We start from the raw sequence: 15,581 nt of genomic DNA, 5'->3' as shown, positions 1-15,581 counted from the left end.
GTTGGAAAAGTCATCTTGCTTTTGTCCTTAAAAATATTTGTATCAGTTGCATTTGGGCTTAAGAAGAGACTAGGAGCTTATTAAAGACTTTATTTAAATGCAAAGACGCTGCTTTCTAACTTTATAGAAAAACATGCTCTACCACTTTTAGTAAAAATTCACACTGGGCAACTGAACAGGATTAAAACTACTGTAGGTCCCTTAGGAAGTAGTTTAGAGTGAGATCAGAAGAAATTAACTAGAATTTCTACTGTTGCTTTTCCAGTTCCTTGGCTTTTAACTCTTGGTTATACCTGTCAGAAAAAGAGAATACAAATTATTCATTATTGCCAATATATTTTAAAGAAGAAAAACATTACATTAAATTAGAAATTATATTTTTATTTACTATATTGTTTTTCCTGTCAGTTCTTTAAAAACATGTTTGATATTGCTTGACATAGTGTAAGCTGCCCTGAGTCTTCGGAGAAGGGCGGGATATAAATGCAAAAAAATAAAATAAATAAATAAATATACAATAAGAGCTATAACTAAACTGCATTGATTTTAATTTGCTTGTAATTTAATTCAAAAGATGGGTTTTATTATATATTCTGTTTAAAGAAGGCTATCAGATATAGACTGCAAAAATCTGGACAACCATTAGATGGCAGGAAAACGTTTGCATCTTTGCTGGATCTGGTAGACCCTATTTTAAATCAAAATAGCTGGCAAAGTTTATTTGTGCACATACATGTTTCTTTCTAGTAGCATTACTTGTTAGGAAAGTTCAGCTTCATGTTATACCAATTCAAAAATACCAACTGCACAATCTAAAATTAAGCTTGCTATTAATATGTATTTTCAATCAGTAGAAACTGATTTACAATAGTGCAGTACTTTTAGCAAGATCAAACTTCAAAATAAGTGGTTATTCACTTTCCACTGCATTATACTAAGATATATTTTTGACATCCCAATATAGTCTATAGCCCTGGAATCTCCTGGTAGTTGCTTATCCAGATTAAAAAACCCATCTAGTCCTATTTAGCTTTTTCAAGATCTGTCAGAATTTCCTAGCTGTCGCCACCTGCTCTGATAATCCTAAACAGAAGATGACTAGCACATATTGCATGGATTGCATAAAAAGAGATAATCAATAGAAGAACCAGAGCAACATTTTCCCAAGGACTTTTATGTTTAAGATAGGCAATGTTCAATGCAAAGATGAGCAAGATAGCTGCTACCAGATCATCAATTTGCATTATACAAGGGAAACAATGGGTTTGAATAAATCTAGATAACTGAAATATTATCTATTGGCAGCCTAAGAAAAATTGCTTCTACTAAATGAAAACTGTTATAGCAGGCTTTCAAAGACTGGCCTGCTAAAGAACCAACTAATCCTATCCTACAGATATGCTGTATTTTTCTGAGTATAAGACACATCAGAGTATAAGACGTACCTTAGTTTTTGGGAAGGAAATAGGGGGAAAAAATTCTGCCTACTATGTATTCATCTGGCTGCTATCCTTAGCCTGGTCAGCTTCAGCACATTAGTTTGCTCGCTGGTTTTGAGGTTGGGGCTGGTTGAAGCTAAAAAACAGCTTCTAAAGCACAGCTGATCGTCGGAGGGAGCAGCAATTAGAAAAGCAGCTGGGACTGAAAAACAGCTTCAAAAGCACAGCTGATCGTTGGAGGGAGCTCCAGTGACTAAAGCAGGCGAACTATGGAAGGGGTAAGAGAAGGCAGCAGCTGTTCTGGTAGTCATTTTGGGCACAGCGTGCCGCATTTTCAGCTTCCAAAAGTGTCGCATTTTCGGGCAGTGATCAGCAGCAATTTGCTTTGAAGGCACATAGAGAGCCTTGAAGGGCTCTCAAACGGAATATTTGGAAGCTGAAAGCGTGATGCGTGGAGCCCAAAAACACAAGCCACTATCGGTGGCAATCTCTGCAGCCAGGAAGAGAATGTGCAGAGGCCGAAGGGTGGGGGCCAGTGGGTGAGTGGGGTTACATACAGAGTATAAGATGCACCCAAATTTTCAGCCTCTTTTAGGAGAGAAAAAAGGGTGTCTTATAATACTCCAAAAAATATGGTAGCTACTACTGTAGGGAACAGAACAGATGAGCTGAACTAAGGAGAACCAAAGACTACATATCAGCTAATAAGGCATCTAATGCTTCTGTCTCTCATTGGACAATTTTTGTTGTTTAAAAAAACCAGGAATCATTTTTTTTACATATTTATAACATTGACCAACCCCAATTCCCTATAACAATAGTTGGGAATAGGATCAGACGCCAAATGAGAAAAAATGATTGGGAGGGCTACCATTTCTTTTTCCTTTTCTGGTCCTATCATAGTGTCTTTCCTTTTTTTAAATACGCTGGAAGTACAACTTTCAAAATTCAACAATAGAATGCAACATTTGCAAACAGTCTTCCTAATTACCTACCTCCATATGCGGTACAGCTGAGAGCCACCAGCACAGCCAACAAAGAAATTAACAGTAAATAGACCCCAGTTTTTAGGAATAATTACTAGAGAATACCTTGACCAAATAAGGCCTGTTGAATTAGAAAACAAAATATAGATCTATTACCAATTTAAAATAATGATTGCATTCTCAAAATTTATCAAAATCTATTAGGAAAACCTCATAGTTTTTTCCTTTCAGTTTACTATTCTCTCACCAAATTTATTTAGTAGTTATAGGATTGCTACTATTTCCCTTACAGCTGAATAAAAGCTTATAGCATCTGGGGGTGGGTGTCAAACTCGTGGCCCATGGGCCAGATGCGTTATGCACTGGCCACCCCAACCCTCAGTTTAGCTAAGGGGGGAAAAGTCGCGATATGTCACAGCATGACAACGTGACGCCGCAAGTTTAACACCCCTGATCTAGAACTACTATCTTAATCTAAAACCCAGAACATCTGTAGATTTGCAAGTCTACTACAAGGAAAGTATATGTTTGAATAGCAGATTAAAAATGTTATTGAACAGTTCTGTTATCCAGCAATGAACTTGCAATAAATTACTGCATACAGTTTTGGCTCATGTTTTTACTATCATGGAATGAAACAGGAACTAATGTTTAAAACTTGCAACCTGTATTACTTGTAACACTTATTTGACAAAATAACTCTTCTCTTTGCGGAAGATAATCTGAAACTTTAAAACTAAGCAAAAGGTGAAAAATCATGTATATAAACCAATAAGAAACACTTTTACAGCAATGTACAGATTGCAGCCAATTTAATTTTAGAATAGAATTTAGCAATATTCCTTACATCACTGCTGAAAGTCAATAATTTATATACAGGCAAGATCTCATTTACAGACTGTTCAAATTAACAAAGATCATAAAAAATAATTTTGGGACCAAAGTGCGCATTTACAACCTTTAGAGTTTTTTTCAGTCATATGACTACCATTACAGCCAGTATCTGTGTGCTTGACCTGTTCCTCCCCCTCCCCTTCTCACAGGGCAGAAAAATTGGAAAAGATTACAAGAACTAAGCCACACATACACAATCAAGTGGCTGATTGCCAGGCCCACTCAGAGCTTCCAGCTGAGTGTGCTCAGAGCTGCAGGCACTAGGGCATTCCTTTCAATGTGTATTTTCCATGTGTGGCTGTTTACTTTCTTTTATGTATTTCTTCCCAGTAAATATAAAGATTAATTCCCTTCTTGCTAATTATTCCAGCACTGAGTAAACATTCCAACTGGCAGGGTAGTTGGGAAAAAGGAAAGATAAAGTAAAATCATAGGCACAGTTGCCATTATGTGATTTCTTCCTTAGGGACTTCATCATTTTAGCAACCAAGCTGCCAGTCCCAATTGTGGCTGCTAAACAAGGACTATGTATATAACCTAAGCAAAATTTCTAGTGTAATGTGCTTTTGGTTCAAATATACTTATGTTTAGGTGTTCTGGTTAGACAGTCAGGCAAAGTTAATAATTGTATAAACATTTCTAAAATTTTATATCTAAAATTCAAGTATATGGCTTGAAAAGCTTTCATAAAATAAAATGTTAGTTTAGTTTTGTCTTGGTATTAAAACAGAACTGATGATTTAACCTTTTCCCCCTATAGCAGATAATTAAAAGAGAATACATACATACCTGTAGCCATTAGGACGCCAGACTGTGAAGTGCTGAGTTTTTCAGCAGGCCTAGTCATATCAGCCATTCCAGCACATACCAAACCCTGCAATAAGAAAGCAATAGCTTAATTTAATGTGTCAGTAATAGTACTGTCATTTTTTATTAATACCACAGTTCTACAGTCTATACCAGCAATTCTCCAAATATGATCTAGGGACCCTTTCCTTTGTCCTTGAAATCAAATATTTTTAAATGTCTCAGTTTTAATTTCTAATAGAATAAATATTGATAGATATAACTCACATAAACCAAAGTGTCTTCTATCATTTTTAAGAATGTAAAGGGGTCCTAAGACTAAAGTCCACTGGTCTATAACATTTAGTTTGAAACCATATATTTCATGGATGCCATTTAGATAGCTGGAGTTACATGTTCCAATCCATTTTGAGTTTTCAATTGGGTCAAGGAGAAAATTAGGATTTGAGTGATACATGATTCCCTATCAATCCAATGGATTGGCATTAACTTGGCTTGAATCAACTAAAACCAGGTTGATTTGGAACTCAATTTAATCTATATTGTGACATATATCAGTCATACAAACGAGAGATGCTCTGTCACTTTTGTGATTTCACTTTTCAGCCTACTTCCATGGTCTCATGAAAAATGCACAGACTTGACTACTGATGAGATATACCTTTCCCAAACTGTCCAATGTGCTGCTGACCACAATCATGACGTAGTAGATTTTCCCATTCTAATGAGACAGAAACTAGAAAGGGAAGTGACAGCTTCCCAACCTCCTTTACAATGGCCAAAAGAACTATAAACCACCAGCCCACATATTTCAGATTGCGTTCAGCTGGCACATGAAGATTTTATTTAGTTATTTATTATGAAATGTATATGCTACCCATATAAATGGTAGCTATAAACAGCTACCCAAGAGGCAACTCTAGGCATCTTACAACAAGTTGAAGAAAATGTATATAAGATGAGATCACTGGGTCAGCCATAGTGGTAAAATGAGGACCCAGATTGTTGGGGGCAATATGCTGACTCTGTAAACCACTTAGAGAGGGGCTGTAAAGCACTGTGAAGCAGTATGTAAGTCTAAGTACTATTGCTATTATGTTAGAATCTAACTAATCTATAATGCATTCCTGGTTACATGATTAAAGTCTGGCTACACCACTAAAAAGTATTTTTAATATAGACTTTTGAGAAATTACATTGCATATAAAGTCTGATAGAGATATTGACCAATAATTTTTTTCATCAAGTTCTCAGATTTCACACAATGAGGAAATATTTTTTTTCTTGAAGATTGGGTTAATAAAGTCTTTGGCAGTGCAAAAAAAGGCCTCATCTACCAGGAGATTCTCCAGGTTTTTTTAAACTACAGTTAAAGTATATAACTGGCCTTTAACACAGGAAACACTAGAATTATGTATGTTTTGTATGAATAACTGAATCAACTTACCCATTTCATAACAGGTGCCCAAAAAAACACTGTTTTGGGACCTGCAAGAGAAGATTTTACTTAGTCTCAAAAAACCTATTCATTTCAATGAAACATTTTTTGATCTGCAAGCCAAGAAAGAAACAAATTATGATTAAATTTCTTTGAGTAGTAATTTATGTCTTGAAATTCATGAAATATATCCATATTGCAGGAAAAAGGAATTGGGATGATGACAAAAATACATTTTCCAAAATGAATGAAGAAAATGAAGCTTTTCTTCATTTGTAGAAAATGTTACATATTTATTTGCAAAATTTATATTGTCGCACACTTGCTCATGTCAATTCAAGGCAGCTCATAGGAAACAAAAACACAATATAAAAGAAATAAAAGTAACAAAATAATAATAAAGTAACCCCCCACCCTCCGGTGATAACACACACTCATACCAGCCATTTAATGCGCTCCATCCTGCTCTGGGTTTCCCAGGCCCGCTGGCAGAACCATGTCTTCAGGGCCTTCCGAAAGAGTGTCAGAGTGAGGGTCAGTAATTTCTGAAGGGAGGATATCCAGAGGGAGGGAGCCATCACAGAGAAGGCCTTTCTTCTGGGTCCTGCCAGATGCCTGTCTGATCTAGTGGGTTGGGTGGATGTGACTGGCAAGAGACGGTCCCTCAGATAATCTGGTCCCAAGCCATGAAGGGCTTTAAAGTGATAACCAGCATTTTTAATTGCACCCAGAAGCAAATTGGTAAGCAATGCAGCTCCCACAGGAGAGGTAACACATATGCATACGTCTGTACAAAACCATGTGGGCCACTGCATTTTGCACCAACTGGAGCTTCCGGATGCTTTTCAAGGTAGCCCCATGTAGAGTTCATTGCAATAGAAAAGATTGGAGGTGACTAGGGCATGAGTGACCGTGAGTAAGTATTGTTGGTCCAGGAAAGGGCATAACTGGTACACAATACACAGTTGCGGAATGGCTCTCCTGGCCATGACTGCTATCTGCTCCTTGAGCAGGAATCACAAGTCCAGGACAACCCCCAGATAATGCATTGGGTCTGTTTGAGGCAGTGCCACCCCATCCAAGACTAAAGGTGGCAATTCTCCATGGATCAAAGAACCCAAACCCACAGCCACTTGAGTCTTGCCAGGGTTGTTTCAACCCGTTGCTCTCCATCCAGCCCCTAAGAGCCTCCAGGCATTGAGAGAGGAAATCATGGCATCACTTAATTCACCGGGGGCTGAGATATACAGCTGAGTATCATCAGCATATTGCTGGTGATGAATAATTTCACTCAACAGCTTCAGGTAGATGTTGAATAGGTGCAGAGGGGGTACTGAACCCTACGAGACGCCGCAAAGCAATGGGCCAGGCCTGGATCACTCACCTCCTATTAACACTAAGAGCGGCCACAGAGAAAGGAAGTAAACCGGGATAGCACAAAGTCTCCTACTCCCAACCCGTATTGTCGCTCCAGAAGGATACCATGGTTGATGGTACAGAAAGTTGCTCAGAGATCAAGTAGAGCAAGGATGGATGCACTATACCATCTCGTTCCTGCTAAAGGTCATAAAAAAGTGCGACCAGTGCAGTTCCTGTCTCATATCCAGGCCTGAATCCCGACTTGTAAGAGTCTAGATAATCCATTTCATTCAGAAATCTCTAGAGCTGCCACACAACCACCTTCTCAACAACCTTCTTCCAAAAGGGAAGATTGGAGACAGGTTAGAAATTATCCAACAAGGTGGAATCCAGCGATGGCTTCTTGAGAAGAGGGCGGACCACAGCCTCTTATGTTAACAGCTATTTGTACCTACGTAGAAAAAATTATTTATGGTAAACTCTTAACAGCAAACTCTTGATTCCAGTAGTCAGTAGTATAACAATAAATAAGTGAATGCAAATAAATAAATAACCTGCTGCCCTGATATTAACCTCAGATGTAATCAACTAGTATGAAAGTATGAGACAAAACTATCAAAAGTGCTTTGAGTCATCATAATAAAATAATAAAATAAACAGTAAAAATAAAAATTATATAAGTAAACTTCAGAGGATTTAGCAGTTAAAGCATCAGGCTAGAAAACAGGAAATCATGCTTTCTAGTCCTGCTTTAGGTACAAAGACAGCTGAATGACTTTAGGCCAGCAATTTTCTCTCAGACTTGGGAGTGAAGAGTAGACCTACTTACACAATGGAAATTCCCATTATTTTCCTAACCTTTGCCCAAATACTATTGGATTCACTCAAATACTGCAACCTCCCAATATTTGATACAGTAAAATATTTAAAATGGATTCATAAAACTGCTTTTTTCCTAGGTCATATAACTTTATACAATATTTTATTCTGTTTTCTAACAATAAACCTGGTCAAGCTGCTCTTATATTTTCATTTTCTATTGTTATACCAGTTTAGGGATCACATAAGTTTATAATATACTTTAAGAGATATAAATTGCTGTTTGTGAAATGAAATAATTCAGAATACAATATTGCTCACTAGAAATAATTTCTCTGAAAATTATCTAAGAACCGTCTAAAATGAATTCAAGGGACGGATGAAATTTTTGTAATAATTGGGTTCCTTTTTTTAAATGTCAGGTGCTGCAAGGGAAACTGCTTTTCGTGCTATAAGTAGGACATTGCATGCAAAGTCTCAGAAGAAAAAGCACATATTATCTATAAGTAAATAATTATGGATGTATAAAATGTATTGGACTATTATACAAAACTATTCTATAGTATCCCTTTTGGACCCTGCTGGCAGAAGGTTCACCATTTTACAGAAGTAATCCCTCCAAAGCAGAAGCAGGTCAAAATGAAACATTAGACTTATTAGAATAGACTATTTGGCCAAGTGTGATTAGACACAAGCAGGAGCTCTCAGTGTTCATTCAAGGCAACAGAGTAATAATAATCATAATGATAATACCAAAAAGACAGGGAAGTTAAAAACAGTAAGATATAATAATGCTATAGCAGTACAACATGGGGAAATGTACATAGACGTTAAACAGTATTGTTAGAATTAGGTGTTCTGCAGAGTGATGGCACAAGAAAAGAAACTGTCCCTGTATCTAGTTGTTTCGGCATGCAATGCCTTATAGAGGTGTCCTAAACGGAAGAGAACAGATCTATTTCAGGGTTGGATCACACTAAGAATATTTCAAAATCATTTCAAGTTTGGAAGATGTAGCTCCAGGCACAAAAACAAAGCTTTATCTCTGTTTTAGATAGATAAATGCAATTAATCACACTTCTGGTGAGCTCTAATGACAACCAACATTTCTCCAAGAGAGAGAAACCCATTGAGACTGAAATGGCACTTGATTGGGAACTGGGCAGCTGAAATCTCTCTGAAATTAAAGAGACTTCAGATTATCCACATAGCTTTTATTTCACAAGTTATTTTGTGACCAGAAAAAAATGTAAGTCCAACTCCTATTTAAGGAATAAGTTTTAAGTAGGTTTTTGGAAATAATGTCCATGAATGTCCAAGGACCGAAGGACAATATGAGCAAAACCGCATGCTTTAGAGCAAGGGTGTCAAACTCGATTTCACTGAGATCCGCATCAGGGGGGTCACCCTCTCCCCCTTGGGGGGGGAGGGGGAGTGTGGCCAGCTCGACATCACTCATGTCAGGGGCACCTATGGTGGCCCAAGTGCTCTGCCAGCAAAAACAGGATCTTGAGCTCCATTTTCGGCTGAAACAGCTCCTGCAACCCTCTGCCAGTGAAAATGCAACTCGTGAGGGCCTCACGAGCTTTGTTTTCGCTGGCAGAGGCACTGCGGGCCGGTTGTTTCCTGTTTCCAGGGCCAGCCGTGCGGGCCATATCAAAGCACTCCATGCACCGGATCTGGCCCCCAGGCCCTGAGTTTGACATCCCTGCTTTAGAGTTTTAGACTTCAATCTTTTACATACCTACTGGGGTTGATGTACCCTGAAATCCAAACTACCTAGCAGGCGTCAGCTGGCCTACCTTTTGACATGGGTAAATTTTTCTATCGTGGTTCTTTAAATTCCAGCATTTCAATTTAGCATAGGCAATAGCTATGCTACACCAGGGTTTCTGGAGCTTGTTACTCAATTTATTTGGAAAGCACTAAGTTCAGTAATGTTGTAGGGCATGCATTGCATCTCTGAGTAGTGTAATTTTTTTTAAAAACCTCTAGTTTTCTGTTATTTTAAAGATGTTCTAGACATGTAATATATCACACCATTCTAGGGAAGTATTTTATAACCACCTTACAAATTAAAGTTAATACTTTGAAGTACTCAGTTCTAATTAAATCTTTCAGAAAACTATTGAAATCTAGTGGTGTGTATGTATGTATCTTTTATACTAAGTAGTAGGTGCAGAGACAAAGAGGATAACAAAGCTCTATTGAATTAAAGAAATATTCTTAATGAACAACTTATGGCAAACTTGGATATGCCCTTACATAAATAATAATGTTGTGATCAAAAATATGAGATATAAAGGCTGTGACAATTATTGTAGAATTAAGTTAGAAAGTTTTAAAGATTTCCCTATCCAGTCAAGGGACAGTGCTCATCTCTGATTCCCAGCCGAGAGCCTGAGCTGTCTGGAAGACAATTCTGTCATCGTGGCCAACATGAAAATACAGAACGCAGTAATGTTCCTGCCAAAGTGGTACTTATTTGTCTACTTGCATTTGCATGCTTTCAAACAAAGTTGGCAGAAGCTGGGGTGAGTAACGGAAGCTCATCCCATCCCATGGCGCTTGGGTCTCATCCTATCTCATGGCTCATCCCATGAGCTATTGGCTTTTCAGCTGACAAGCCCAGCATCTTTTTTTTTTACATTTGCATTTATATCCCGCCCTTCTCCGAAGACTCAGGGCGGCTTACACTATGTTAGCAATAGTCTTCATCCTATTTGTATATTTATATACAAAGTCAACTTATTGCCCCCAACAATCTGGGTCCTCATTTTACCTTAACAGACTGTCTTACCAGTCTGAGCCACAGAGGCCCACTTAACCATTGAGCCATCATGCTGCCCCTAGAATCAAGTTATTTAGGCTAAATACATATTGTTGGATCAGGCAATTGCATACATCAAGACTTGGTCAAATTTTAAACTTTACTTTTCACTAGAATGCTAAACAACCAATAACATGAGAAGAAAATGTAAAATAATGGTTTAGTCAGGCGAATATGAAACAAGATGGAGAAATGTGTCTCTGAGTACATATCCAGCATAGAAATTTGTTTTGAGTACAAATTGCTTCTCACAAATTCTATTACTCGGTGCTCTTATTTTTTTCAACATTTAATTTCAGGTTTTTGGTTTGGTAAATCCTTCATTTACTTAAGTTTAGATCAGAATATCTTTGTATATCTATACCTATCTTATGCCAGTCCTGATTGAATGCTACTTTGAACTACAACTAGCAATTGTTTTATAAGACTCCTTCTTTATAAATACACTTAATTAAACTGTTAAAAGCCACAAATTATTTCTCAGTAGGGTTTGTTATTTTTGCTACCTTAGAGATGTTCTAAAGTTTTCTATTAAAAGAAATATTACAATGAATAGAAAACACCAGCTAATTTCTTTTGCTGCCAACACTTCACCTTTTACTGCATGGTAATTAACCATCTTAAATAATAGGATTATCTGTAGAGTGCAAGGAATTGTTAGAGTAAGAAATGAAAGTGTTAACTGCAAAGAATATTTCACAAGCCAGAAGTAAAAAGATTTCTCTCCAATATTGCAGATTATGTTCCAATCTAGGGGAAATGTCATAGTGTATCAAATCAGGCCATCAAACTAACTACAGTTGGAACATTGACTATATTTGTGTTCATCACAAGTCAAATATAGTAGAATAGAGAACAGCTTCTGAAAGAACAACCAAAGTAATCAATAGGTTGGAGAAGAAAAGCTACGAAGTTTGGAAATAAGGTAAATTTGTTTTTTATGCAGTATGTTTATTTACCACCTCAACCACTGGCATCAGCTTCCCTTTCAAAACCTACTGCTAAGGAAGAAAAACAGTAAAGGTGTTGGTGTACTCTTTCCCATAAATACTGGTTGAACCACTGTAGGACAGACTGCTAGATTAAATAAGCACCTCTCTCCTTATATTCAAATACAATTCACACTCAAGTGATTGGGAAAGAATCTTGTTAATAATTTTTCTCTTCTTACACAGCCCAGCTACTACTAACCTTAAAAAGTATACTGAAGAGATGCTGAAGCTAATTTCTTATAAAAGAAATAACAGCTTGTTGTTACAATAAGTGTTACATATGCCACATTTCCTTTCTTCTACTGAATAAATCCAAAGGGGTACAAATACAATTTAATATGATATCAACAAGAGATGAGAAATTTGTGCTTTGTAGTTTATAATATGCCTATGCAATGCAATAAAATGTCTACAGTCTAACTACAGACATAAAAAATAACTAATACCTAACTACACATAAAGCAATCAGTAACTGATGGCATCAAAATGTCCAAAAGGTCTTTGAAATAACTATTCGTTGTAATTTACTGAAAGTCAATAGTATGGGGTCTGACTGAATTTCTGAAGTAAATGGTTCCAAAGGGCAGAGAAATATACACACAAATCACACACCGCAAAAAACAAAACAAAACCAAAAACCCACTACCTGCAGGCCTCCACCATTCTTACCTCATGGAATTGGGGAATCACAAACAGGTTCTTCCAGGATGTACAAGTTGGGTTGGATAAAACTGGTTGCAAAAAGCAGTCCTACAAGTACTCCAGTTTCAAGCCATATAGCTTTTAAAGTCCAAAACAATAGTTTGACTTTCTCTCAGAAGCCAATAGGAAGCCAGCACAAGGCCAGAGCATAGGTGTTCGTACTAGCATGTATCTGTTAACAACCATGCAATTCAGGGGTGAAATGCTCCCGGAATGGAACGGATCACGCAATCCGGTAGCGATCATGGCCGGTAGTTCAGCGATCCAGTAGTGGTGGCAGAGCAAAGCTCCGCCCATCCACCCAGGTATCATTACTTCCTGTTTTTTACCAGGAAGTAATGTGTTTTTTACCTTCTGTGCATGTGCAGATTTTGCGCATGCGCAGAAGGTCTGCGCGCACATGTGATGAGCGCGCACACTTCTAGACCGGTAAGGAAGGTAAGGAGATTTTACCCCTGATGCAGTTGTATTTGAGAACAATTCAAATTTCTTGATACGGTAATCTTCAAAGACGGCCTCATACAAAACAACTTGAAATGAAACAAATAAATGGTGATGTGGCATGAATAACTGTTACAAGGTCCTCATAGTCTGGATGCCGCCACAACTCTTATACAAAACCGGGATAAGGCATTTTTAAAATTAAAAATATATTTGCTCTTGTTATTGCAGTATGATAGGATTTAAGAACCCCAAGAAAGAAAAGTTCTAAGTTTGTCTGCAGTAAGCTGTAATATAACAATAACTGCATAATAGATGTACTTAGTTGCTACTTTAAATATGGGGTTGAAGATATTTTTCCCCTTCCAACTTTTATTTGAAAATAATGGGGAACAGCCATTATCAATTTTTCTTACAAGGCTCTGACACAAGCCATGGGGCAAGCACACCAGTCAGCACTTCTGGGCAGGCAAGAACTCGGCAATGATCTTTTCCAGACTAGCAAGTTTCTGTTGCAATTTAACCAATAACATTCCTTCACCAGAAAGTATCTATTTTGAAATAGATACTAACAGTTACGCATTTATTTATTATTATACATTAAATTTATTTGCCTTCCATCTCACCATGAGGCAACTCTGCAGCTTAATCTTAGAATCTTAATTTTAGGCTAAGTATCAACAATTCAAATCACTATTTTGTATCCCTGCAGCTTATCTATTGTATTATTCCTGTATGACAGTTTGACTTTTCATTTAGCTGCCTTAATTCAGCCTTTCACTCTTTATTGCTAGCAATAAAGATAACAGATCCTATTTCTTAAAGTTCTGTGTCAAGGAGAGCAAACAGATGTTACATTTTTTGTAAACTTTGTTAAATCCTTGATGCTGTAAAAAGCAAAGGTAAAGGAGAAGAAGTAGGTGACAAACTTTAAATTAGACATGATCCTATAAGATTTAAAATGTATTGGAACTTCAACATCTTTTTGGTAAGGGGGAGAGGCTTAACAAAGGATGCGGAAGGAGGTTATAGGTTATTTTCCCTTCTGCCACTGAATTGTAGAAAGGACAATGAAATATCTTGATGGACTTTTACACTCACCCTGTCCAGTTATTTTATAGCTTTTTCCAACCTAGTGCCTATCAAATGAATTTGAAGTACAACTCCCAAAGGTGTTTTTTTTTGCAAAAGGCAAATGGATTTTCTTGGGTTTTTTCTTTGAAAACATTTTGCTTCTCATCCATGAAGTTTTTTCAGTTGTAACACTGGAAAAAGCATCTTTGAGACAACCATGACCTGGATGACTGAGAATCCCCATAGACTTTTACAACTCCTAGAACGTATTTATTCAGTTTATAGGGTGGTTGCTCACATAGCTGGGACGTTCCATGATGTATGGAATTCATATTCTAAAACATTCAAAAGGCAATAATGTGGGAAGGTCAGTCTAGCTTTTGTAAACTATTCTCCAGAGAAGAGGAGAGATGAATACTTTGCAGAATTTCTTGGGAAAAAAATTGCAATCCATTTAACCATTGGTCATGAACTAAGTCTTCTCTGGTATTTATTTATAGTCTGCCTTTCAATTCGGAGTTCAAGAAAGCATTGAAATAGGGTTAAAGCACAGTACCTGGTCCAAGGTCACTTAACGAACTCCACGGTAAATTGGGCTTCAATTTCAATTCCTCTAAAACTAGCCAGATATTTGACATTCGACATACGGTAACACATCATATATGGACACTTTATGACAAATACTGCAATAGGAGGGGGCAAGACATATCCAAATATAACGGAAATAGAGGTTTCTCACAACTACGATGCCATGGCATGTAAAACTCGCATTTCCTGGAAAACTCTTTCTAGACCAGGGGTCTCCAACCTTGGCAACTTTAAGACTTGTGGACTTCCTCCCAGAATCGCTCAGCCAGCAAAGCTGGCTGAGGAATTCTGGGAATTGAAGTCCACAAGTCTTAAAGTTGCCAAGGTTGGAGACCCCTGATCTAGACGGCTGTTAAAAAGACAGGCCTTCTTCAAGTGGACGCCTGCAGGACCATTAACTTTTTCTTTTCACATTCACCTTCTCACACCCTTAACACGGATCACTTCCAGCGATTCAATTGCCGGTCTTTTCCCCATTCTCTCCCCTCCCTCTTTTCATCCAATACCTGCAGGGTGGTTATATAAAGGACGCAGCCGGGGCGGCAACATAAGCTCGATCTTGTCTAAGAAACGGTGATAAGAAGCACGAAACCCAGCCACGGCAGCCGCCATCCTGCCTGCGCGGTGAGAGCGGGAGCCCCGAATTCAATGACGGCGCCGCTCGACCTGCCGTCCTTCCCTTCCTCCTCTTCCTCCTCACACGGCCTGAGCAGAAGCAAAACCCGCCCCACCGACATAAGCCGGTGGTAGGACGAGCCCCATTTGCTTCGTTCTGATTTGCTGCTGGAAGGAGAAAGGGGCGTGGCTTAAACAGCTGTCCTTCGTGCTATTGGTCAGCCAGGCCTATTGCCACCACCGGTTTTTCTCTAGTGCCGATGACAGTAGGAGAGTGTCAATTCCTGTCTGATTTTTATGACGCTGGTAAAGCGAGCGCGAAGCAATGACGAGGGAAGCAACTATTATTTTCTGTTATGGAACACTGGCTCCGAAACAATGTTCGACTGACGAGCTTGTTTACACACGGTAGCCAGGGCCGAACCTGCCTTTGCCACCGCCCATTAACTCGTCCTGACTTGTTTACCCCTTTGAGCCTTCAGTGTGTCGACCACGTGAGGTTAGGAGGAGACCTTTAAAGCGGCCGGCGGTTGGCTTAGTCTCAGTCCAGAAAGTCAACGCAACACACGGCAGCTGTAAATAGTTATTCCTCTACTG

At 38.2% G+C, this 15,581-nt stretch overlaps 1 protein-coding gene across 1 annotated transcript; it reads right to left on the bottom strand.

Annotated features, from left to right (window-relative positions):
* Nucleotides 1-75: 75 nt before the first annotated feature.
* Nucleotides 76-15,543, bottom strand: MPC2 (mitochondrial pyruvate carrier 2). Its single transcript, XM_058185515.1, has 5 exons — nucleotides 14,876-15,543; nucleotides 5,574-5,614; nucleotides 4,109-4,193; nucleotides 2,435-2,546; nucleotides 76-293 (listed from the first exon to the last, which is right to left on the bottom strand). The coding sequence occupies exons 1-5, from the start codon at nucleotides 14,979-14,981 to the stop codon at nucleotides 248-250; spliced, it is 390 nt and encodes a 129-aa protein (XP_058041498.1). The 5' UTR covers nucleotides 14,982-15,543; the 3' UTR covers nucleotides 76-247.
* Nucleotides 15,544-15,581: the final 38 nt, after the last annotated feature.

The sequence above is a fragment of the Ahaetulla prasina genome, chromosome 5 (assembly GCF_028640845.1).
Source record: "Ahaetulla prasina isolate Xishuangbanna chromosome 5, ASM2864084v1, whole genome shotgun sequence".
In the NCBI taxonomy this organism is placed as follows: Eukaryota; Metazoa; Chordata; class Lepidosauria; order Squamata; family Colubridae; genus Ahaetulla; species Ahaetulla prasina.
The sequence above is the reverse complement of the archived record's forward strand: the minus strand, read 5'-3'. Positions and strand labels throughout refer to the sequence as shown.